Here is a 26,322-nt window from a genome sequence, read left to right on the forward strand (position 1 = left end):
TGAAACCCAGCAGGGCAAATTCCATGAGATTTCCAGGCCTGAGAATGATCCCCTGTGCCTCAGGGCACCATCGTCCAGGCCCGGAGTGGGCACCCTGCCTTCAGAGACATTCTTCCTTCTTCTTGGAGGATACCAGGTGTTCAAGGCCGAATGCCTCTCTCTATCAGCCTGTTTCCTGACTCTGGATTTCAGAAGTCAAACAGTTTTCCTTCAATGCATCCCATCTCCGATCCTTTCGGTCCAGGTTGGCAGTTTCTCTTGGATGAAATTCTCAAGAAACTTTACATGCAACACAATGCGTAGGAGAGGAGGGGGTCCAGGCCTCCCTTTCCTCATTGTCTTTTACCCTAAGCAGCAAGGAGATGCTGGGCCACATTTTTCACCTTTGAAAAATCTCCTCAGCTAGGGGCACCTGGGTGGCTCAGTTAAGCATCTGACTCTTGATTTGGGCTCTGGTCATGAATTTAGGGTCCTGGGATCAAGCCCTGAGTTGGGCTCCCTGCTCAGCGGGGGCTCTGAGATTCTCTCTCTCCTTCTCCCTCTGGCCCTCCCCCTCTTCATGCACTCACTTTCTCTCTCTCTCTCTCTAAGATAAATAAATACATCTTAAAAAAAAATAAACAGAATGTGGTATATCCACACCATGGAACATCATTCCATCTTAAAAAAGAATGGAATTCTGACCCATGCTACAACAAGGATGAAACTTGGAAGCATACACTAAGTGAAATAACCCAGACACACAAGGACAAGCTTAGAACAGTCAGATTCATAGAGACAGAAAGTAGAGTGGTGGTTTCAGGGTGTGCAGGGAAGAAGGAATGGAGATTTATTGTTTAATTTATACAGAGTTTCAGTTTGGGATGAAAGAGGTGATGGTGGCAATAATAATGTGAACGTACTTAAAGTCGCTGGATTGTACATTTAAAAATGGTTAAAATGCTAAATTTTTTTAAAAATATTTTTTATTTATTTATTTGACAGACAGAGATCACAAGTAGGCAGAGAGGCAGGCAGAGAGAGAGAGGAGGAAGCAGGCTCCTCGCGGAGCAGAGAGCCCGATGTGGGGCTCGATCCCAGGACCCTGGGATCATGACCTGAGCCGAAGGCAGAGGCTTTAACCTACTGAGCCACCCAGGCGCCCCTAAAATGCTAAATTTTATCTTGTGCGTATTTTACCGCAATGATATGAAAAAAAAAAAAGTTTGCTGGAGGATAACCTTGCTCGTGTTTTAGGACATTCTCATTCCAGATGCCTAGATATCAGTCATCAGCTTCTAGCTCCTCCAAGTCCTCACAAAAATAAGAACAGAATTCCCTTATTGAATATTTACTATACATCAGGCATCATGCTCAGTATTTTGTGTGCATTATCTTACTTAATCTGCACAGCCACCTTGTAGGAGATATTGGAATCCCCACTTTACAGATGAGGACATTGAGGCTCAAAGCTGGCAAGTAACTTGCGCAAGGTCCCCAGCTGATACGTGGAACACTGGGGTTTGACCCTAAATTTTCTGCAAAGCCCAAGCTATTTATCCCTTTGCGGTGCTTCCTTGAAAGCCTCTCTCAAACCTGTGAGTCCCTTGCTTTTGAATATTGGGACAGAAGGTGGCCTCTGGTACGGTGTCCCCAAGCTTCTCCTAAAAAGGATACTGGCCAAGACTGTAGTGCCTTCTACTGTGCCTGAAAGAAAGTACTTTACATGTAGTAACTCTAATCCTACGACAGGCATCGGAGGTGGGTGCTATTTATTTAGCCTCATTTTACTGAAGAGGAAATGAGGCACAAGAAGGTTAACTAGCCTAAGTCATAGAACTGGGTAACATCCCAACAAAGTAGACTCCGGGGTCCCCATTTAAATTTTTTTTTTTTTTTTTTTTAAGGATTTTACTTGTTTGTCAGAGAGAGAGAGCGCACACAAGCAGGGAGAGAGGCAGGCAGAGGGAGAAGGCTCCTGTTGAGCAGGAAGCCCGATGTGGGACTTGATCCCAGGACCCCAGGATCATGATCTGAGCTGAAGGCGGACCCTTAACCGACTGAGCCATCCAGGCACCCAACCCCCCACTTTAAAAAAAAAAATATTTATTTATCTTAGAGAGAGAGAGAGAGTGAATGGGGGAAGGGCAGAAGGAGAGGGAGAGAGAGAGAATCTCCAGCAGACTCCACACCCAGCGAGGAGCCCAACCCAGGGCTCCATCCCATGACCTGAGATTGTGACCTGAGCCGAAATCAAGAGTCCCACCCTTAACTAAGCCACTCAGGCACCCCGAATCATGGATCTTTTAACCACCCCCCATTCTATCTGGTTGATGCCTTCTGAAGGGCAAAGTGACCAACTCTTGCTCTCCTCGGAATGGGACCTTATTCCCTTGTTCCACTTTTGTCTCATGATGGAAATATCTGTGGGATGAAGGCATAAATGTGCTCATTTAAAAGGGCTCCAGCTCCTTTCAGCTGAAACTCTCAGCTTTGCCCAGAGGTCCTTCCCCAAACCTCTGACAGTTTATCTGACTTCATCTCTAACTTGACTGAAGTGTTTGGGTTCTCCAAGGAGACATGCTCATCGGGTGCCTTCCATTGATACCCACAGATCTTGTGCTTTCAGTCATCTGCTTTGGTGAATTATTAGACTTTGTACTGATAGCACCTGTAAGCACAGACTTATGCATAGTGGACAAGAGAAATGAATGAGGAGTCAATTTTCATAAGACCCCAGGGCCTTCCTTATAATCCCCTGGTGGATTATTCTCTATTACCTCAAGTCCTCCTGTGCCAGAAACCTCACTCAGCTTTATCAGCCTGGATCCAGCTCTTATCCTGAATCTTTGGGCGGTAAACGCCTTTATCACTTTTGGCTGGAGGTCTGAGCTGGGTTTGGGCTGCCAAGCATCCCTCAGCTTGCCGACCTCGGTCCCCAGTAGAGTGGAATGAATCAGAGCCCAAAAAAGGCCAGGGAAGTCTTCGGTGTATTGGAGGGCATCCGCCTGCCCATCCACTCAGCCACCTGCCTATGTTTTTATGGAGAATCTACAGTGTCAGGCGCTGTGAGGTATCCTTATTGGGAGTTACAGCACGCACAGATCTTGGAGCTGCTGAATATTCATGAGGGCAGAAGAAAGTCCAATGTTAGAGGGGGGAGAAATAGTAAGTCATAAATATTAATAAAGGCAGGCCACATGCTGCAAGGAAGGCTCTGAATGCTAACGAGTAGATGACGTCGGGCCCGGCGCGTGCCAGCGGGCGGGTGCCCGAGCGCGGGCGCGCCCCCGAGGACCCGGACACGAGCGCGGGGAGGGGGCGGAGGGGGCGGGGTGGAGGAGGGGAGCGGAGCCGGGCGCCGGCCGAGCTGCGGGGGGAGCGCTCGCTGGCTCGCCGCTGCCGCCGCCGCCGCCGCGCTGTTCTCCGGCCGCTCCCCGCGGCCCGTGGATGGGGGTGTCCCGCTGAGCCCCGCGATATCCGCCTCCCTCCGCCAGGACCCGCACAGGTGCCGTCGCGGGGGGCGACCTTAGCCCGACCGACCCACTGCCGTGGGTGGGGGTTGGACGGGGGTGGTGAAGGAGAGGCCCCGCGACTGGGGCTTCTCTGCCAGCAGGTCCGGGGGCGCCGCAGCCCCGCGCCCCCATCCCGTCCCATCCTGGAATTGGAACGGAAGAGCCCCGAGGCCGTCGCCCTCCTGCCCAGCCCTTCAAGGGAGCGCAGCGCCCGGCCCGGGAGCTGGGGGATGATGGGCACTTCAAGCATCATCAGATCAGAGCCTGGGCCCCCCAGCCAGGCCTGGCGTGCGTGTGCGTGCGAGTGTGTGTGTGTGTGTGTGTGAGAGAGAGAGAGAGAGAGAGAGAGAGAGAGAGAGAGAGAAGGGAGGCGCGGCGCGGGCTGGGGACTGGGGGAACCGGGAACGCTGCCGGATGGTGTGGGGCAGTGGGACTGTACCTGCTCCCAGGACCGTTATCCGGCCCGGCTACTCTTAAACGCCCCCGAGTCATCTATGCCCCTAAGAGCCTGACCCCGCACCCGCCCGTGCCCCTCCCTGGGGTGTCGAGCCCGTCCCCAGGACCATGCATTCCTGCAGTGTCAGAACCGCTGGCAGCTGCCGCAGACGCTGCGGGAGCGATTGTTTTACTACGGAACAGGTCGGAGAAAGGACGAGGGTGGTGGTGGTTGGGGGGGAGCGCTGCCCTCCGGTGGGCCCAGGGCCTCTGGGGCTCGGGGACGCGAGGCTTGACAGAGCTCCAGGACGGGCGTGTTATCCCAGCCCTCTCTTCTTCTTTTTTGCCGGCCCCTTCCCTTGTCGCCGTTGGACACCCGCGGAGCTCCCTGCCACTCCCGTGTCCCGCTCTTGTTTGGCCAAAGGGCCGTGGAGTCTGTGTGCGGCCTGCGCGGGCTGAGCCCAGCTTTCTTGGAGCGCCAGCCATTGTGCTGTTTGGAGAAGCCTTTCTTTACCCCAACAGACCCGGGCGGGGTGGGGAGGAGGGGGATGCGAAATGAGGGTGAATGGAGCAGCAGGAGGAGGAGGAAGAGGGGGGAAGCAGAACGCAAAGGGGTTGCTGACTTCTATGCAACAAAACACATGGTTGTGGGAAGCTGGCACAGTCCTGTATCCTGGCTGGTTTTGCTGAGTAGCAGTGGGACAGCCGCCGTGGATCAGTGCAGGGCAGGTTTTAGGGATGAGGTGGGTAAAGGGCTAGAAATAACTGATCTATGGGGTAGGTAATAGGAAGAAGGGGGAGATGGACTGGGGCCTCTGTGGAGGTGCAGGGGCCCAGCCGGGGGAGGCGATGGTGAATTCTCTGCTCCTGCTTCTCTCTGTTCAGCTCAGCAAAGCAGGGAGTGAAAATTTGTGACTGCAGCCCAAGCTGCATCATTACGCTGCAAGGGAGAGGCTTCTGTGTTTCCTACTGGGTCTCTGTGACGCTTGGAACCGTCTTTTCTTTTCCAAATTACACCATCTATCGGGAGCCAAAATAAATGGAGTAGATTATAGGACATAATCAAAGTCTTGTCCTGCACACTGTTATTGGATAGAGTGAAAAGCACAAGGTGACCCTTCCGCGGTTCCCTTTTTCTGCCATTCTTCCTGCCTTAAAAAAAAAAAAAAAATCATTTGGGAAGTGTAGAGACAGAGGATAAGCTTTGAATTGCCTTAACCCTAGCTTTTCAGGGAGGAGGCCTCTGAGATGAGCTGGGAGTGAAGACAGGGGAGAGCTTGTCAGGATGCAAGAGTAGGATATTTCAGTGGGAGTGCAAAAGCACCCCACCAAGGGAGAAGAGCAAGAGAAAGTGAGCTAAAGGAAGGACAGAAGGGGCACAGGTTCCAGAAGGGTGGCCAGCGCCCACCCAGAGGCCCCTCCTTGAGCCAGGCTCTCATGGCCTCTGCCACAGCCTGGGGTCTTTCTACAAATACCCGGCTCGGCTTGGGTGTTGAGTGACTTCCAATTTCCAGTCCAGGCTTTCAGTTTTTGTTTCATCCTCAGGACCCCAGGTGGTCATTCACGCAGAGCTTCTTGGCTCCTGGGCGTGAATCGATGAACAGAAATCAGGCTATGACCATGTTTCAGAACTCTAGGGCTGTGCTATCCCGTTCTTCTTTTATAATCATCTAGGTGAATCCATTTCCTCCAGAGGCTGCCTGGGCTGAGGATAGGTGCTTTCAGCATAATCCTCCTGTTGCCAACACCCCAAACTCAGTCTTTGTCTTAGATTCTGGTTGGATCGTTCTCTTGTTGCTGGTTAATAGTATGGACCGTGCCGATTCAAACTAGCCCCCCATTGGTATCACTCTTTCCCGCTCCCCCTTCTCTCTTAGAGAAGAGTACAAATTTATTTATTTATTTTTAATATTTTATTTATTTATTTGAGAGAGACAGTGAGAGAGAGCATGAGCGACGAGAAGGTCAGAGAGAGAAGCAGACTCCCTGTGGAGCTGGGAGCCCGATGCAGGACTCGATCCCGGCACTCCGGGATCATGATCTGAGCCAAAGGCAGTCGTCCAACCAACTAAGCCACGCAGGCTTCCCGAGAAGAGTACAAATTTAAAGGAAATGTAAATATCTGGAACGTGAGCCAGTTAGCTGTCATGTTTCCCCGAAATGGGGCCTGTGTTCCAAGAAACTTTGACCAAATAAATTGAAAAAAGGTGATAAAATTTATTCAGCAATGGTTCTCCCATTTGATCAACATTTGGAGCATTGCACATAGACTGTCACGGCAGGGGGAATTTTTATTTTATTTTTTATTTTTTACTTAAACCCCCTACCTTTCCATGAAACTGAGTTATCCTTATTTTCCTAAAATCATTGACATCTATTGGACACCACATATGCCATACATTGTGCTTGGCACTTTCAAAGATTATCTTCATTACTCTACAAAATAACATTCAATTTAAATATCATTTTATTTTATTTATTATTATTATTTATTTATTATATTTTATTTTATTTTTAAAAATATTTTATTTTTAAAAAATTTAAATTTTTTAAAATTTAAAAATATTTAAAAATATTTTAAAAAATATTCATTTATTTATTTATTTGAGAGAGAAAGAGAGCATGAGCAGGGGGGAGGAAGAGAGAGAATCTTTTTTTTTTTAATTTAATTTAATTTTATTTATTTGACAGAGAGAGAGCACAAGTAGGCAGAGAGGCAGGCAGAGAGAGAGGAGGAAGCAGGCTCCCTGCGGAGCAAAGAGCCTGACTTGGGGCTAGATCTCAGGACCCTGAGATCATGACCCGAGCCGAAGGCAGCGGCTTAATCCACTGAGCCACCCAGGCGCCCCGGAGAGAGAGAATCTTAAGCAGACTCTGCACTGAGCATGGGGCCTGATGCGAGGCTCCATCTCGTGACTGTGAGATCGTGATCTGAGCCCAAACCGAGTGGAATGTTTAACCGGCTGAGCCATACATGCACCCCTAAATATTATTTAAACCCCATTTTATGGATGAGGAGACTGAGGCACAAGTTTATCAGAGGCTGATAATTTGCCCAGGTCTCATGCTTAAGAAGTGATAGGATCAGAAGGGGAACCTGGAGTCCAGGCTCTTAATCTGGTCTAGTCCTCAACAAATCCCTCATCTGTTGTTGTTGTTTGTTTTTGTTTTGTTTTTAATTTAACTTATTTGATAGAGAGCGAGAGAGGGAATACAAGCTGGGGGAGGGGCAGTGGGAGAAGCAGGCTTCCCGCCAAGCTGGGAACTTGATGTGGGGCTCAATCCCAGGACTCCAGGATCATGACCTGAGCCAAAGTCAGATGCTTAATGACTGAGCCACCCAGGTGCCTCCAAATCCCTCATCTGTAAAGCCTTTCCTTGCTTCCTATTGTTCTCTGTGACCTTTTCTCAACTTACTTTGGCGCTCAGGGATTCTCAGTCTTTTTTGTGCTATTGGCCCCTTTGGCAATGTAGAGAAACTTATGGGATTCTCCTCCAAATATGTTTTTAAGTGCATAAAAGATAGTTATATTCAAAGAGCCCTTTTAGGGGTCTGTGGACCCTAGATGAAGAACCCTTGACTGCGAATTAGTTGCATATTGCTTTATAGTTCTGCTATCCAATATGGTAGCCACAAGCCAACTGTGGCTAGTCCAAATGGAAATGTGCAGTGAACACATGCTGGATTTCAAAGACTGAGTACGAAAAAAGAATGGAAACTATCTCATTAATATTTTAAAATGTAGATTACATTTTGAAATACAACCTTTTGGATATATTGGATCAAATAAAATACATTATTAAATATTTTGTTAAAATTAAGATTGTTAATTAATAAGTTCTTGAAATTAACTTCCAAAGCTATTAGCTACACCAACACCTTCATCTTCTAACAGATGAGAAAATCAGGACCCATGAAGCTTGTCACTTAGCCACACATTGGCAGGTCTCTTTGGCTCTTGAGCATATGTTCTTTCCAAGATACCATACTGCTTTTATATCTCTTTATTTTTGTGTCTTACCACGTTGCCTTTGCAAACCATAAATACTTAGAATGTGTTTTGTTGGGATGTGATGGTAACTGGCTTAATCCCAGTACAATCCCAGTAAGAGCTGGCTCGGTCCTGGCCTGGCATGACCTTTGCCTCACTCATTTAGAGTTTAAGTTTTATGGACAGAGATGGACAACGGCACTTGCAGGGCAAAACCCATGGTTTTTGTTATCTGTTTGGTTCTTCTCAGGTGGTGGTTCCAATTTCAGCATCTAATTGGACCAGTAATCACACAGACAGGAGAGAAGAGTTTGGTTGCGTTTCCACGTTATGGGGAGGGAAGTAGAATAGGGAGGGAAGGGCATGAGAGACAGTAATGCTGTGCTCCTTGAAATTGAAAATGAGAAACTGTATGTGGGGGACAAATGATCATTTCTCGTTGAGTGCACATTGATTGATCGCCTAGCTGCTCAGCAGTGTGTGCTAGAAGCCATATGGGATGTCCAGAGGATGTTTGTGCCCTCGAGGGATTGAAATTAAAATTGGGGAAGGACTTGGATATCCACATGGTTGGATATATCGCGGTCAAAGGCAGTGAATGAGGAGGACCCAGAGCCGTGGAAAAGAAAGCAGGCCTGAGTGTGCAGCCTTTCAACGGGGTGTGCCCGAGATGGTTATGGAGGCTGGCCTTGGAGCACATGGGCAGTTAGCTGGGTCTCTCTCTTTCAGGATAACCAATCATTTGATCCATTCCTTTAACCCCAGACAGAAGCTCTGTGTCTTAGAAGAGCTCAGGTGCTTGTTTGAAAGTTTCTATTGGTCTATGATTTATTGATGAGGGTAGTAATATCCAGGTTCATGAATTCCTATCCAAAACCCTTAGGGCCAGGCATTTTGAAAGCAATAATAGAGTGCATATTCTGCATATCGTCTCCTGGGGATTGGGACAGCAATCACCATAATTAAAAACATTAATATTTCTGCAGCAAAACACATTAAATGGAATAAATTAAAACCATAAGCAACTTTAAATTCATGTAGATCAGCTTTAGTTGCCAAGTGAGGTCAGGTCAGGTTCTGCCACCAAATAAGTTATGAAAGACTTCTGGTTCTCAGAGCACATGGTGAAGAATGTGGACCTATGGTAATAATAATAATAATATTAAATGGAGAACATATGGAACAACAATGATGTTTATTATCTTCCAAATACAGTTCTAAGCACTTACCTGGGTTTACTCCCTTAACCCATCAGACAATCCCTTGCAGATGATTATTTCTTGAGAAAAAAAAAAAAAAAAACAAAAGGAAGCCCAGAGAATTAAGCGACTTTTCCGGCTGCAACTTATCAGGGTCAGAACAGGATGCAAACCTAGGCAGTCTGTGTCTTAAGCACTCTGCTTTGTGTTTTGGAGCAGGAAACTGGAAGCAGGCATGTCTCCAAAGTTTTCTCCGCTTAGGTTACTCACACGGACGGCCTATTTGAACGTCTCCCGTGTATAACAGTGAGCAGCCACGATGGATGCCTGGCAAGCAGAATCTTCTTTCTCAGAGGGATCTAGAGTCAGGGACGACTTGATTATGGCTCCCCGGCAGAGCCGTCACAAACGCCCAGCCCAGCTCACGTTACCTTGTTTATTTCTCCTAGATCAACTGAGAGTTGCTGTTGTCCTCTTGCTGAGCAAGAATGGAGGCCCCGCTGGTGAGTTTGGATGAAGAGTTCGAGGACCTTCGGCCCAGCTGCTCAGACGACCGGGAGGAGAAACCACAGAGTTTCTACGGCTCATCTCCCCACCATCTAGAGGACCCCTCCCTCTCTGAGCTGGAGAATTTTTCTTCTGAAATAATCAGCTTCAAGTCCATGGAGGACCTCGTGAACGAATTTGATGAGAAGCTCAACGTCTGCTTTCGGAACTACAACGCCAAGACGGAGACCCTGGCTCCCGTGAAGAACCAGTTCCAGATCCAGGAGGAGGAGGAGACCTTGCAGGACGAGGAGTAAGAAGTCTTAATTGCCCTCTGTTGCTTCCGACATGAGCCCCGTAGACTGGGGCTCCTTGACATAGACCTGGTTTCTGCCCATGGGTTCGTGTCACTTACACTTTCCTCTAGTGGGGCAGAGCCCCGGGAATTGCCGACATTACACTATTATGTCCCTGTACGGTGACCTGTAGAGCTTTCTTAAAATGGAAACCTTAAAGGAATGAAAGATTTTTAGAAAATAGGTTTTCTTTGACACAAAATGGAATTTTAGGAGCATGATCCATTTTAGGGCCTATCTTCAGTTTTCTTTCTTTGTTTTTTTCCTTTCCAAAAATTTATTTTGCGCAAGCCTTCTATGACTCTCCTCATTAAAGCACACACTTTACTTTGCTTGCATGTGGAGCTGTTTCCCTTATTATTCCTAGTAGCTTTAATTACATAAACTGATTAGAATTCTTAAACCTTAGAAGGCTTACTTTCTGGTGAAAACGAAGACGTAAACAATGGTAAAGTGTTATAATAGCAGACTGACAAATTTAGGAATACATTTAGTAATTTCTAGAAGCACATTTTGTAGGATTTTTACCTTCGGTGCCAGCTGTTCTTGGTCACACCGCTTTGAAGAATGAAGAGGTAGATGGGGCAGAGTTGAGGGCAGCAATACAAGGTTTACTGAGTGATAGTACAAAGCTCCCAAAGAAGGAGGGGACCCGAGAGGGTTGCCCTTTTTTTTTAATTTAAAGATTTTATTTATTTATTTGAGAGACAGAGAGAGCACAAGCAATGGGGAGGGGCAGAGGGAGAGGGAAAAGCAGACTCCCTGCTGAGCAGGGAACCTGATGTGGGGCTTGATCCCAGGACCCCCAAAATCCTGAACTGAGCCAAAGGCAGACACTTAACCAACTGACACTTAGCCACCCAGGTACCTCTTCAGTTTTCTTTATTTTGGTAGTACTCCACCCAGATATTAGAAATAAGGACCAGAAGAAAAATTAATCAACAGTGACAGATTCCTGGGGCGCCTGGGTGGCTCAGTGGGTTAAGCCTCTGCCTTTGGCTCAGGTTGTGATCTCAGGGTCCTGGGATCGAGCCCCGCATCGAGCTCTCTGCTCAGCAGGGAGCCTGCTTACCACCCTCCCCTCCCCCGCCACCTCTCTGCCTACTTGTGATCTCTCTCTTTGTCAAATTAATAAATAAAAATCTTAAAAAACAAAACAAAACAAAACAGTGACAGATTCCAACAATTTGCTTCGAGAAACAGAATTATGAAAATCACTTGTTTATAAACCCTCTGCAGGACTGGAAAATCATCTACAAGTATTAAGATATGTCCAAACCGGAAACCATACTAACCGAGAGCCCAGGGAATTACTTTGGGCACAGTAAAGGTGACAATTAGGTGATGTGGCTTTCGAGTATACAGAGTCCCTGCGTCACTTACTAGCCACCTCCTGGGGTCTTAACTGCAGTCAAGAAAAGGGCTTTGAGAAATGTGCTGTATGAGGAGTGACTAGAAAAAGAAGAAGGGGATAATTTGGCACATAAATTAAAGAAGGGTGTTTTAGGCACTTAGTAAAAATAGGCCTGAATTCCCTATAGAGATAAAATAAGTATCATTTGTTCTTCAGGGATCACACATATAGTTGTAATGGGAATTTGGAGCAACCGGGTTTTGGTTTCTCTTTTTATGAACCTGAGCTGGGGGAGGGGACTGTTGCCCATAAATAAGTGGGATAAAAGGGCGTGTCCTAGACAAGGGAGCCTGACCAGCGTGAGAGGTAGTTGCTGACTTGATGACCCTGTAAGTGTACTGGGACTCTGTGTCTGTCTATTTCACTCACTATTATACTCCCATGTCTAATGCAGGGCTTGGTGTGTTGTAAGTAATCCAGGAATATTTTTTGAATGAAATACTGAATATTAAATGAATTGGGGGAGCAATAATGGTTGTCCTCGTAGGCAAAGGTAATGCATTTCCAGATCCACACCATTTCCTTCTTTCCTTTTTAATTAATGTTGGCCTGAAGTCATGATCAGAGAGAACATTTTACTCTGGTGACCAGTATTGTAACTGTGAGCTCTATGTTTTAATTCGGTTTTAAGTTTGAAACTGACTCTTCTTAAATGCTGAGCCTGTTATAATTTGTTAACTCCTGTAAGTCGAAAAAGAATGGCTCTGGGGCTTTATTATACGGAGTATTTTTTTCCCTTCTTGGTGCAATGAACTAGAAATACAAAGACTGTGAATTATAATTTTCTTACTCCTGCTAACTCACTGTGTGACCTTGGGCTAGTCACTTAACTCTAGTCGACTGCGTGGGTCCTCATCTCTGAAACCTCCAGAGCTCAATCTTGATGAAGCGAAGAACTCGGAAAGACCCTCATTCCTCATCTCACCCACAATGACATTTTAAGATGCGTCCCATTCCTTTTGCTTCCAACAAATCATTTCTTCCCAATCTAACGGCAACCCTGCCTCCCCTGCTCCCCGCTGCCTCATTAAGGACGAAGGCCCAGTGAACTGGTTCTTACTCTCTTCTAGCACATTAGCAGAGGCCACTCAATGTTAATTACCATCACATGGGGTTATTGGTCCGCTCACCCTGATTTTTCCGTCTTGCCTGCCTCATTGACTGCTTCAGCTAAAAGACCAAAGGTTGAATAGTTCCTTAGAGATAAGGTGCAATTTGGGGATAGTGTAGAGGGAGGAAGCCAGGAAGAGAGAAATTAACACTGTGCTTTCTAAGCAGTCCATATATCTAAGCCTTTCCAACTTAAAAATCAGATTTAAATTGCACATTTTGCCTAGAGATACCTATCCAGACACTATAAAATTATAAACTATAAAATTATGATGGAGAAAGGAAAAGATAATTTAATATCTAATTTTGCTGTGATTCTCTTGAGCATAGCTTGTACTAAACTTGCCTAGTTTTGGTACTGGAATGGGTCTTTCATCCACAGACTGCAAGTGTTTTGGCTGGGTTAGAGCTAAATAATAGAAACATAAAACAAAAGCTGTGTCATTCTTAGTCCAACTAACCTCCTTAAAGATAGCACAAGTCATAAAGCCAGTGCAGTAATTCCCTTTAAAGTTTGGATTTCTTTAAAAAAAAAAAAAAAGTTTGGATTTCTTTCCTTCCCGTGTGGAACCCTTTGGCCAATAGGGAGTTGGCTGAGATATCAAGTTAACTCTGATTCGTCAGTGTGTGGAAGTTTTAGGCACTACAAGAGAGTCAAATTGAATAGTTATTTCCTGGCTGTAAGTTTAGAAACTTCCAGAATCTATTCTTTGCACATGTGTGATCATCCTTTCCTTTGTCATGAGAGATTGAATGCGGAGGCTAGAGACCTCAGCCCACCGCCTGCCTCACTGGAGTTGCGATCGGTCCTCTTACAGGCACCCAGGATACCGAGGGTCCAGACATGTGGGAACAATCACTGTTTCCTGTTCTTCAGATAGAATTGTTGGGTTAAAACTGTTAAAAATAGGGGCGCCTGGGTGGCTCAGCGGGTTAAGCCTCTGCCTTCGGCTCGGGTCATGATCTCGGGGTCCTGGGATCGAGCCCCTGCATGGGGCTCTCTGCTCAGCAGGGAGCCTACTTCCTCCTGTCTCTGTACCTGCCTCTCTGCCTACTTGTGATCTCTCTCTCTCTCTCTCTGTCAAATAACTATATAAAATCTTTAAAAAAAAAAAAAACTGTTAAAAATAAAGTCCACGTGGGGTCATGCCTGTCTGGCTCGGTCCGGAAGAGCATGCGACTCTTGACCTCGGGGTTGTGAGTTCAAGCCCCGTGCTGGGTGTAGAGATGCCTTAAATAAGTAAAAACTTAAAACCAAGTAAAGTCCATGCGGTAAATAAATACCACGTAGTCAGCCATACTTGAGGGTGAAGACAAGTAAATACCGAATACGCAGGACAGGGAACGCCGATGGGTAACTGATTTTTAGGAACTTTATTTCTCTTCTCAGAAGTTCAGTTTCCCCAGGGGGCAGCTGTAGTATTGATTCTATTTAAGTCCTCGAAAGAATTTTAAAAGTTGTTTAAAGCCAGTACGTACGTATAATAATTCCTAAGTATTAACTGTGAAACAAGCATTAATATACTCACAGGAACACACACCCAAGTGAGGTGGTCGGCCTGAATGGACACAAAACATTGGGGCGGGGGGCAGGGAGGAGCCAGCCTCAAGGGTATTAAGGGAAAGGTTATCAAGTCGGAATTCTAATAAGCCCTTTAAGCCTAGCTGCCTGCCGTATTGTCCAGAATAGGTACAAAGAGGGGTGTGTCGGTGTGTGGGTGTGCATGCGTGTGTGTGTGTGTGTGTGTGTGTGTGTGTGCGTGCGTGTGTGTGTGTGTGGCAGGACTCATGTAGCCTTGATGGCATATTGCCAGTAGACCCAGATCTCTGTATACGGGTCTTGTCACAACCCATCCTGCTCAGTCCATTCACACTCTGCCTGTGTCCATTTCTGAATCCCCAGCCCTGTGTGGTGAAAGATGGTTTAGTCAGTCCGCAGGCACCTCCCTAAGCCCAGGCCATAAACCATGCACACGAAGAGCAGCATAATGACGGGAATTGAGGCAATCTGTTTAATCTTGACTGTTTGAGAACAGATCTAGGAGGTAACATTCAGAGTCCCCCTTCCCCAAGATAAGAGTCCGTAGCAGGGTGCTTCTCAGGGAAGAAGAACTTCACAGTCCTCCTCAGGGTGCCTGTAAAAGGGAATGTATTCATTTCCAAGGCTCCTGCTTGTGGGGGAATAGGTAGCCTCTGTGTGGAAGAAAGCCCTTCCCCTTCTCTTCCTCAGAGAAAGCTTTGTGTTTCCCTCCCACCACTGGCTCTTTGCTCCCTCTCCCGCTCCCGTGGCTGCCGCCAGTGTTTCTGCCCTTGCCTTCTATGTAACCTTTGCTGGGGCAGGAGAGCTAGACAGGAAGCCGTCACGCCCCTGCTGTCCCTGCCATTGCTCCTTTTGGAGACCGATGAAAGCACCCTGTCCAAGGAAAATGGAGTTCGAGATCTTTCACTCAGAGCCACTTTCTGAACTGCTGTTCTAGCTTGTGAGTGGGAACTTGGTATATTATTCTGATGCCCGTGCCAGTGCCCGTAAAATTATAAAGAACTGGAATAGTTACGTGGTTAGGCATAGAAGCTCTGTAGCTGTATTGCCCGGTTTCAAATCCCACCTGTCTTTACTGGCTGTGTGACCTTAGACAAGTTAACGGACTTCTCTGTTTCAGTTTATTTCCCCCCTTCTTAGGATCTGCCTTATAGAGTTGTGAGGAAGAAATGAATCCGTCCACACAAAGGTTTAGGAGAGTACCTGGCTTATGGTCAGTGCCCTTTAAGGGTTGGCCGTTATTATTGTGTCGTGGGCACTGACTACGCGTGGGGGTGTGGCGTATGCGAGCAATTACAGAGATAAGAGTCACTCTGTCTTAAAGGTTGTTTATGAACCCCAAAGGGTAAAGAGTGCTTCAGAAAAGAAGAAGAAAATTTGTACAGAACAGGAAAGAATGAGGATGGCTTGAAATCCCAAGGAGATCAGGATGTGAGGAAGCGTCCCTAAAAATCTAGAATTGGAAGATGAAATCCAGAATATGTCAGTGAAGGCTCACGGGAGGAAAGCTGCCACTCCCTCCATGACTTGACAGAGTCCCTACTTGTTGTTTTAAGAATGCAGGCAGCTTCAAGGTCATTGGCAAGTGTGTGGTTCATTCAAGTTCCCAGCTTCTAGCCAGGCTAGAAGAGGCACAAAAGCCTCCTGCCTATTTTGAGCTTTGCTGAATTTCATTTTCCCAGGCGCTTGCTGCAGGGAGAACTCGAAGGTCAATGCCCACATGCTTGTTGTCGATTCTCCGCAGCAGAGAAGGTAACACAGCCATGTTAAGGGGGAGTCACCTGCGGGCCTCCCCGGCGTGGGGCTTGGAGTTTTGTCCTGGAGACAGCAGATCGTGTTTGCCTCTTGGCTTTAGAATGCTACTGAGACTTGCGTTAGCATTAGGCTGGATTAATGAAGCTCTAATGGTGCCTGATGGAGATTGGATTATCACCCATGTTTAAGAAGCAGACACTGAAATCCTGCTGAATGGATGTCTAATGAACACTTGATGAGTCCTCTCAAAGTGCTTTCTTGTAATTGTAGGAAAATAACGAATAAGCGGATCACCCACGCACGGCTCTGAAACTGTGTGTTCTTGAGTTCCTTCAATGTGCTTCATGACCGGTTGTATACCTTGTGCACTAGGAAAGTCTCTTTGCTTCTATGCCCACAAATCATATATTATTCTGGATTTTACGCGTGTTAAGAGCATTCACCTGTCCACATTTCAAATGTCTGTGCTCCTGCCCGTCCTGCACTTGCCTTTTCAGCCTGGATTTTGTCATGTTTTGAATTTGATCCATATGTATACTTAGTTGCTTATTTTTAAATGGCTATTTCTTTATATTTGTCAATCTAAATAAAATGTACCTTCTTAGACCTTGTTTTCATAGGTATCACTCATGTTTGACATGTGTAGGCCCCTGAGGAAGATTGCATAGAGCCCTCATTTATCATTAGCTAATATTAGCCAATGCCACTGGCCGTCATGGACAACATTATTGTAGGAGCTTGGTTTAATGATTTTTGTTAATCTCTCAGTGTTGACTCATTTGTTTATTTTTTTTTTAAAGATTTTATTTATTTATTTGACAGAGAGAGATCACAAGTAGACAGAGAGGCAGGCAGAGAGAGAGAGAGGGAAGCAGGCTCCCTGCTGAGCAGAGAGCCCGATGTGGGACTCGATCCCAGGACCCTGAGATCATGACCTGAGCCGAAGGCAGCGGCTTAACCCACTGAGCCACCCAGGCGCCCCTTGTTTATTATTTTTATTTTTAAGATTTTATTTATTTATTTGACAGAGAGGGACACAGCAGGAGAGGGAACACAAGCGGGGGGAGTGGGAAGGGGAGATGCAGGCTTCCTCCTGAGCAGGGAACCTGAATGGGGGCTCGATGCCAGGACCCTGAGATTAGGACCTGAGCTGAAGGCAGACACTTAACGACTGAGCCACCCAGGTGCCCCTCATTTGTTTATTTTCCTGTGTGTGAATATTTGTGACTTTAGGTAATTTCCCCTAACCCCCTCTCTTCCACCCCGCCGTGCCCAAGAAATCTTTCTGAAATAAGTGAATTAAATGGTATAAGTTGTAGGAAAGGGTTTCTTATAATGTACATATTGGCATTTTTAAAAGTAATGTAATAAAGGGAGCCCCATCTTCCCTCACAAAAACCAATTGTTAGAGGTGTATTGATTGATTCCTTTCCTATATTTGCCTTAGAGTGTCCATGATGGAGACTTACATTGCTAGAGGGCGGGATCATGCCACCTGTGGGCTCACTAGAGCATTCTGGGTAATAAGTAAGGCATTATCCCCTTAGCTACCTTAGATGTCAGGGAGTTCATTCTTGACCATTTAGATTGATTTGCATTCAATAAAATTGAAATGCATCTGAACTTTATGATGGCCCTGATCTTAATGAGATTCAGCCAGAAAATCTGCCCCATGTCTATCTGTGTGTCTGTCTATCATCTATCAATCTATCATGATCTTCCTCTTTCTCTCTGTCTTCTTCGCCCATATGAAAGGAAAGGAAACATGGGCATTTCTTAGGTTCATGACACATGAACTATTTGGTGGAGGGGCAGATTTATTTTGAGGGGCAATTTATTTTTTGCCAGAGTTGGCTTGATTGTACTCTACCATGTGTATCTCAATGGTGAGAAAGCCCTCTTCTCTTAAGCAAACACCTTTCATGCTGAAGCCCCTGGCCGGAGTCCATTCTCTTGGCTCTTTCTCTCCTGGTAGTGCCTCTAATTCCGTTTTTTAAGCTGCTTTGCTCTTGCATGCTGGAAGGCAGATGACCTCAGCCTGGCACACACAGAAGCCTCTCTCCTCCCCTGGCCCAGCTCTTCCTTCCTCCAGGCGGGGCCAGGCCACAGATGTGTGCTAATGAGAGCTTCTCTTTGTTTACAGGGTTTGGGATGCTCTGACAGACAATTACATCCCTTCACTCTCAGAAGACTGGAGGGACCCAAACATGGAGGCTCTGAATGGCAACAGCTCTGACACGGAGGTACCTCTCTGGGGCCCCTTGCTTAATAAAGCTCGAGAAGATGTAGATTCCAGCTAGGAAAACATTCAGTAATTCAACAGCCTTCCCCGTTAGGTCACGAAGCCCAGCAATAGCTCCCAGACATTGCTGGGAAGGCAGGAGTTGCAGAGGAGGTAAAGAATAAGAGGAGGGGACCTCCGATGTGTATGAGGTGATTCGAACGGCCGTCTGTGAAAAGTGTCAATGCAAGTTACTCTGTGGTTGGTCTGTACCCTGCAACGTGCGAAACAAGGTGGTCTGAAGTAAGAGGAGGAGAGTGACTGTGACACTACCCTTGTGTGCAAATACGAATGGTTTAAAAAAATATATCAGGCTTTCCTATCTAAAATGAACAGTCAGTCCCACCAAAACCAAGATGGCAAGTATTGATACACTTGTGGCAAGGTTGAAGCCTGGCTAATGACCAGAGCGAGGGCCTAGACATTAGGGAGGTGGTCACTCCATGGGGAGTGGCCAGTGAGACATTTCTAGACTCAACCAAGAAGATGTTTAAGCAGCTGAACCTGAGTCACATTCGTGCTTACTGATGCCAAAGAAGAAAGTAGCCTCAAGGTTTCTGAATAAAGAGAATGTACTTGCTTTGAGTTGATTTGCATGGGCTATGAGGAGTGACATTTCAGAAGATCCAAATGGTCCTTCCTAGCTGAATCTACGTGTAGAAAAAAAAAAAAATCATTTAATGGCTCCGTCCTTCCTAAAAGCTGATTTCTGCCTTGCTTGGTTTTCTAGTTTCAGCTGTAAAGGAAATTTGACGATTTCTTACCAGGAAGGGCTGTCACAGCCCTGTGGGCTCAGCAAATGAGGGAAGGGAGGTGGATCTCATCTTCCTAGGTCCTCCAGAATTGAGTTCAAGGGAAAGAGCGAGAGATGCATTTTCCTTACCGGGCGATATTTCTGCAGATCATTGCCTCAAATAGCACAGCAAAGAGATCAACAGAGGGCTGATTTATTGAAAAGGTGGCTGTACATCCTTAACTCTTTTAATAATTAGCAATCCAAAATTCTAAAAACCTCAAGGTTTCATGGATGGGGCAGGTAAGGTGGTGACTTTGACACTAGGATATTCGCGACAATCCCACTCAGTGTGGATAGAGGAGGCTGCACCCCAAGTCGCCTTTTGGCTCCGGACCCCTTGTATTCTCTTACAATGCTAATATGCATCCTCATCCCAATGCAAAGGACAAGGGGACGACCATGGAATAAATCTCGTTACTGAAACGAAATCAGGTCCATCATGGTGCAAAAGGCAGATTTTGCTTTCTTATCTCTTTTACCACCTTTCCAACTCATTCTGTGGATTAAGCCAGAGAATGTGTAGAGAGCCTGCCCTTCAGAAGGTCTCTAATTTATCCTCATTTGCAGATTTCCCTCAAGAGGGTTAATATTTCAGGGCAAACTGAATGACCCTGAGAAGGATGATCTTGAGTTCGACTCCTTGTGAAATTTCTTCCATCCAACCCATGGGAAAATGACAGGGTAGCCAAAGTGGATGGATTAAGGCTGTTTTATTTCATCTCCTTTATTATCGGGATTCATTACAGTAGAAGCTCTTTTAACTGACCTCAGTTTAAATGATTTGCTAGATTAACCAGCGCTCTGTAGTCCTGTAAGAGAGCGGCCGACCCAGTGTCCTTGTCTTGCGGAATGCACACAGCCGGTAAGCTGCTTTGAGCAAGCTCTCATAGCTCTTCTTCCACTTAAGTGGTTCATGGCCAGGAATCAGTTGTGTTTGTTCCCAAACCTCTTTATGCTTGTCCTTGGGACTCCAAGTAATGTAATCAAACATTGCAGAAACTGTTGGATTATGACAGCAAAGAGAGTCATGTTTTGCTTTTTAAAAATCAAAGTAACAAATGTACATAGTCTTTTTTTTTTTAAGAAAAAAATTATTTATTTATTTGAGATAGAGTGAGATCGAGAGCGAGAGAGCATGAGCCGGGATGGGGTGGTGGTGGAGGGGAGGGGGTGGTGGGTAGAGGCAGAAGGAGAAGCAGACTCTCCATTGAGCAAGGGGCCCGACGTTGGACACGATCCCAGGACCCTGAGATCATGACCTGTACTGACGGCAGACGCTTAACTGACTGAGCCACCCAGATACCCCATATATGTACGTAATCTTAAAAATCAAATAATACTTTAAAAATATTATAAGACCTAGGGGCGCCTGGGTGACTCAGGGGTTTGGGCCTCTGCCTTCGGCTCAGGTCATGGTCTCGGGGTCCTGGGATCAGGCCCTGCATTGGGCTCTCTGCTTGGTGGGGAGCCTGCTTCCTCCTCATTCCCTGCCTGCCTCTCTGACTACTTGTAATCTCTGTCTATCAAATAAATAAATAAAATCTTAAAAAATATAAGACCTAAAGCCTTCCTCTGACCCCCAGCTGCTCCTGACTTGTCTTTCCCTAGTCCATAGGGGAAAGCACTTTTATTTCTTTTGGCACAGACCTCAAATTTTCTTTCTTTCTTTTTTTAAAAGATTTTATTTATTTAACAGAGAGAGAGAGATCACAAGTAGGCAGAGAGAGAGGGAAGCCGACTTCCTGCTATTCAGAGAACCCGATGCGGGGCTCGATCCCAGAACACTGAGATCATGACCCAAGCAAAGGCAGAGGCTTAACCCACCGAGCCACCCAGGTGGCCCAGACTTCAAATTTTCTAAGTAACACATTTATATTGCTGCTTGCTTGATGATTAACACCAACAGTTTGGGCTGTTATTTTTTAACTTTATACTATGGAAGATAAGATTTAATGCTTTCATACCACCTCAAATAGTCACACTTAGCCTTCCCCCTTCCAACAGAGGGTTGTCACCGCTTTATAGTGAAATCAATGCTAAATATATAAACTATCATAACTATGTAAATACTATTTTTTACTGAATCATGTAGTGTTGTGTAAGAATATTTCTTCTCTTATACAATCTTTTGCTTAGCCTGGAGTAAAGAATTACCTTGTTTTTTTTATTTGCTTGATTCCAACCCAGAACTCTTGAGTGAAATTTAAATCTCACAATATGGTTGAAAAAAAAAAAAAAATCAGACATTCAAGGGTGCCTGGGTGGCTTAGTTGGTAGGGCATCTGCCTTCAGCTCAGGTGGTGATCTCAGAGTCCTGGGATCAAGGGGCCTATAGGCTCCCTGCTCAGCGGGGAGCCTGCTTCTCCCTCTGCCTCTGCCTCTGCCCCCCCGCAACCCCTCTCCTTCCTTGTGCTCTCTGTCAAATAAATAAATGAAATCTTTCTAAAAAACCCCAGGCATTCTATCAATTCTTCTTCTTCTTCTTCTTTCTTTTTTTTTTTTTTTTTGTCTCGAAAACATCCAAATGAGTATCTCCATCTTTCTACTATCAACTACTCTGGTTGTATTCTAGATCTGGTACACAGCTGTTGTTGTGGGACTTTCCTTCACTTTCATCCGGGAGAGTCTTCCTGCCTCTCTCTCCTGTCCTTTGATTGATGTATTTTCTTTTAATCTTTCTGGGTATATTCCCTTGTTTTGGTGGGGAAAAAAATTCACTATATTCTTGAGAAAGGGTACAGAGGAATCTGTTTTGTAGAATAGACTAGAATGTCTTTATTCTCCTGCCATAGACTAGATTGAGAGTTTGACTTAATAGTTATTTTAGGTTGCAAACATTTTTTTTACCTGGAATTCTGAAGGCATTGTTCTCTTATCTTCCAGCTTTCCCTTGCTGTTCAGAAGCACTCGAATCCATTCTGATTCTCCTTTTGTATGTGACTCTTTTATGGTTCTTTCTGAAAGGGTTTAGGATATTCTTTTGCCTTCCTTTTTTTTTTTTTAAAGATTTTATTTATTTATTTGACAGACAGAGATCACAAGTAGGCAGAGAGGCAGGCAGAGAGAGAAGAGGAAGCAGGCTCCCCGCTGAGCAGAGAGCCTGATGGGGAGCTTGATCCCAGGACCCTGGGATCAGGACCTGAGCTGAAGGCAGAGGCTTTAACCCACTGAGCCACCCAGGCACCCCTCTTTTTCCTTTCTCATTTGAAATTTTCCATTGATGTGCCTTACAGTGAGGTCACCCCCCCCCCCAATTCAGTCTGCATTATACTTAGTGGGCCCTTTCACCCTGGAAGCTCACGACTAAATTGTGGTATGTTTTCTTGTGTTATTTCTCTGAAGATGATTTATTTCTGTTTTCTGCCTCTATGGCGATGATTACGTATGTAGTTTTCTCCTTTATTATGTAAATGTGATCGATGACATGAATTGATTCTCAAATATTAAGTCAGCTTTGCATTCTTGAGATAAACCCAATTTGGTCATGGTGTATCAGTCTTTTCTTTTCTTTCATTGTGTGGTTTTCTTTTTTTTCTCATAGCTTTACTGAAGGATGATTGGAATACAATAAATGGCATATATTAAAGTATTCAATTTGATAAGTTTTGACATAGGTATACATCTGTGAAATCACCACAATCAAGATATCAAGAATATCCATTAACTACTCCCCTTCACCCCCCAATCTCCAGGCAACCCATTTCTGTCACTATAAATTAGTTTGTGTTTTCTAGAATTTTGTATAAATGGAATCATGCAGCAGGTACTCTTTTTTTTTTTTGTGGGGGGAGGGGTCTGGCTTTTAAAAACTCAGTAAAATCATTTAGATATTCATCTATTTTGTTGTTTAAATCAACAGTTCATCCCTTTTTATTGCTGAGGGCTGTTCCATTATAGAGATATAAAATAATTGGTTTACTCATTCACCTGTTGATGGACATTTGGGTTGTTTTTTGAATATTGTAAATACAGCGATTGTGAATATTCTTGCCTAAGTCTGCTTGTAGACATATGTCTCTGTTTCTCTGGGATAGAAAACCTGTGAGTGGGATGTTAGGGTCATAGGGTAAATGTATGTGTCACTTTTTAAGAATCTGTCAAACTCTCTTCCAGTTTGAGAGCTCCGGTTAGTCCACATCCTTGTCAACCCTTGTTATTGGCAGCCTTTTACATTTAGACATTGGAGTAGGCATATAGAGTACCTTATTTGGGTTAAATTTGCACTACTGAGCATCTTTTCATGTCCTTATTTATGATCTGTCTTCTTCAGTGAAGCGTGTGTCCAAGTCCTTTGCCCACTTTCTTAATGGGTTGCGAGTGATCTTGTTATTATTCCTTATATTAAAAGGTAAAATGAGACATACTAAATTTTTTTAAAGCTTTTATTTGTTTATTTGACACAGAGAGAATGAGCACAAGTAGGGGGAGCAGTAGGCAGAGGGAGAAGCAGGCTCCCCGCTGAGCAGGGAGCCCGATGTGGGGCTCCATCCCAGGACCCCGGGACCATGACCTGAGCCGAAGGCAGACGCTTAACGACTGAGCCGCCCAGGCACCCCAAGGCATACTAAATTTTTAAGAATTAATGTAAGTAAGATAAAATAGGACAGCACAAGCCCAAAGCGGTTAGGAATTCTCCACCAATGGGAACTATAGAAAAGCTGGAAGCAAAGGAAGGAAAGTATTCAGTTTGCTATAGCTTAAATGGCTCTATTATTTGGGAAAGCCTAGTTGGCTGTTTGAGATTGGTTGCTCTTTGATTTGAATTCTTACCCTTGAGGCATTAAAGGCTTAGGTTTTGACTGGCTTGGAAATCTACTAAGGCATTAAAACCACCTCAGTCCAATGGCCTCCTTGTTTAATTAACTTAACACATGCATTCTAGACACAGTCCTTTGTCTGATATGTTTTATGCACATCTTTTTTTTTTTTAAAAGATTTTATTTATTTTTTTGACATAGAGAGATCACAAGTAAGCAGAGAGGCAGGCAGAGAGCATGGGGGGTGGGAAGCAGGCTCCCTGCTGAGCAGAGAGCCCAATGTGGGGCTCCATCCCAGGACCCTGAGATCATGACCTGAGCTGAAGGCAGTGACTTAACCCACTGAGCCACGCAGGTTCCCTGTTTTATGCACATCTTTTGGTCTATGGACTTTCTTTCTTTTTTTTTTTTTTTTAAAGATTTTATTTATTTATTTGACAGAGAGAGATCACAAGCAGGCAGAGGGGTAGGCAGAGAGAGAGAGAGGGAAGCAGGCTTCCCACCGAGCAGAGAGCCCGATGTGGGACTCGATCCCAGGACCCTGAGATCATGACCTGAGCCGAAGACAGCAGCCTAACCCACTGAGCCACCCAGGCGCCCCGCCTTTTAACTTTCTTAACCTATTTTGAAGGTCAAATGTTTTTTAAATGTGATGAAGCCCTAGTTGTTGGTTTTTTTTTAAATAGTTTGTGCTTAATGTGCAGTATTTAAGTAGTCATTGGGATTTTTCTCATAAGTCTTCTAGAAGTTGCATCGTTTCCATTTGTCTGTGGCTTAGGATTCATTTCAAGTTAGTTTCTGTATATGGTGTGAGGTAAGGGTCAAAGTTCGTGTGTGTATGAGTGTGTGTGTGTGTGTGTGTGTGTGTGTGTGTGTGGCTATCCGATTGTTCTGGTACTACTAATTGGAAATATTATTCTTTCCCTAGTAAATTGTTTTGGCACCTTTATCAATCAACCATATATGTGTGGATCTATTTCTGAATTCTTCATTCTTTTTCATCAATGGGTGTCTATCTCTATGCCAATACCATGCTATCTTCATTACTATAGTTTTGTAATAAGTCTCAGCATAAAATAGTACAGCTTCTGACCCTTGGACAACACAGGTTTGAACTGTGTGAGCTCACTTCCTTGTGAAATTTTTTTGGGGAAAACAATGGTGTACTGTGTACTGTAAATGTATTTTTTTCTTCCTTATGATTTTCTTCATAACATTTTCTTTTCTTAAGCTTACTTTATCATAAAAATACAGTATAGAATACATATAAAATACCAAATATGCATTAATCAACTGTCTATATTATCAGTAAGGCTTCTGTCAACTTAACCAGTAGTTAAGTTTTGGGGAGTCAGAAGTTATATGTGAATTTTTGACAGTGCAGGGCATCCAGACTCCTAAACCCTGCATTGTTCAAGGGTCAACTGTATGTCTTTCAACTTTGTTCTTTTTTTTTTTTTTTTTGAAGTTGTTTTGGCTATTTTTGGTCCTTTGCATTTCCATATAAATTTTGGAATCAGCTAATTAATTTCTCTAAGTTGCTGGAAATTCAACTGTGACTGTTAAATCCATATATAAATTTATATATGTAGATCAATTTATTATCTTAATGTGGTGAATTACACAAACTGATTTTCAAATGTTAAGCCAACCTTTCATTCTTTTTTTTAAAAAAGATTTTATTTATTTATTTGACAGATCACAAGTAGGCAGAGAGGGAGGCAGAGAGAGAGGAGGGAAGCAGGCTCCCCACTGAGCAGAGATCTCAAAGCGGGACTCGATCCTAGGACCTTGGACCTGAGCTGAAGGCAGAGGCTTTAACCCACTGAGCCACCCAGGTGTCCCCCAACCTTTCATTCTTAAGATAAACCCCAATTAGTCATGATATAGTATCCATTTTATATAATGTGGGATTTGATTTGCTAGTATTTTATTAAAGCTTTTCTTTTCTCTGTTCACTAGGAATTTTTTTCTGTAATTTTCTTGTAATGTCGTGACTTGAATTGGGGATTTTCCTTTCTCTAGTTTCTGAGAGTTTGTCTTAGATTGGTATTATTTCTCCCTTACATGTTTGGTAGACTACACCAGCAAAAACATCTGGACCAGAGATTTTCTCTGTGGAAGGTTTTTGATGATACATTCAATTTCTTTAATAAATATAGGGGTGTTCTGATTTTCTGTTTCTTCCTCCAGTTGATTTTGGTAAATAGTGTCTTTCAGGGAATTTTTTCATTTAATCTGAGTAATTGACCTCAAAAGTTGTTTATCATACACTTTTATTATTTTAATGTAAGTAAGATCTATAGATCTTACTATAGTACAGTGATGTTCTCCTTTTTATTTCTGATCTGCTAATTTGTGTTTTCTTTCTCCTTCTTTCCCTCTCCTTCCCCTCTTCTCTCTTCAGTCTAGCTATGGGTTTATCACTTTTTTGGGGGGGTTATCACTTTTATTAATCTCTCCACAAAATCCATCTTGTTTTCTCTTTTACCTCTGTTGTTTGCTCATTTTGTAGTTTGTTGATTTCTTTCCTTAACTTTATTATTTCCTTCCTTATACTTACTAGGGTTTTACTAAGCCACTTTAGGTGGGAACTTAGATCAGATTTTATTTATTTATTTATTAAAAGATTTTATTTACTTATTTGACAGAGAGAGATCACAAGCTGGCGGAGAGGCAGGCAGAGAGAGAGGGAAGCCGGCTCCTT

At 44.5% G+C, this 26,322-nt stretch overlaps 1 protein-coding gene across 2 annotated transcripts in view; it reads left to right on the forward strand.

Moving 5' to 3' along the window:
• Positions 1 to 3,308: 3,308 nt before the first annotated feature.
• The window catches only part of FEZ1 (fasciculation and elongation protein zeta 1), a 45,593-nt gene continuing 22,579 nt past the window's right edge, over positions 3,309 to 26,322 (forward strand). Inside the window, exons 1-3 of one of the 2 annotated variants that reach the window (XM_046017263.1) lie at positions 3,309 to 3,487; positions 9,570 to 9,919; positions 17,925 to 18,024. In XM_046017263.1, coding sequence (XP_045873219.1) covers positions 9,609 to 9,919; positions 17,925 to 18,024 — 411 coding nt within the window. In that variant the 5' untranslated portion in view covers positions 3,309 to 3,487; positions 9,570 to 9,608. Of the gene's footprint in view, positions 3,488 to 3,884; positions 4,134 to 9,569; positions 9,920 to 17,924; positions 18,025 to 26,322 lie in introns of those variants that run through there. The other variant, XM_046017264.1, reaches the window with a different exon arrangement.

The sequence above is a fragment of the Meles meles genome, chromosome 8, assembly GCF_922984935.1.
Source record: "Meles meles chromosome 8, mMelMel3.1 paternal haplotype, whole genome shotgun sequence".
NCBI classification, from domain to species: domain Eukaryota; kingdom Metazoa; phylum Chordata; class Mammalia; order Carnivora; family Mustelidae; genus Meles; species Meles meles.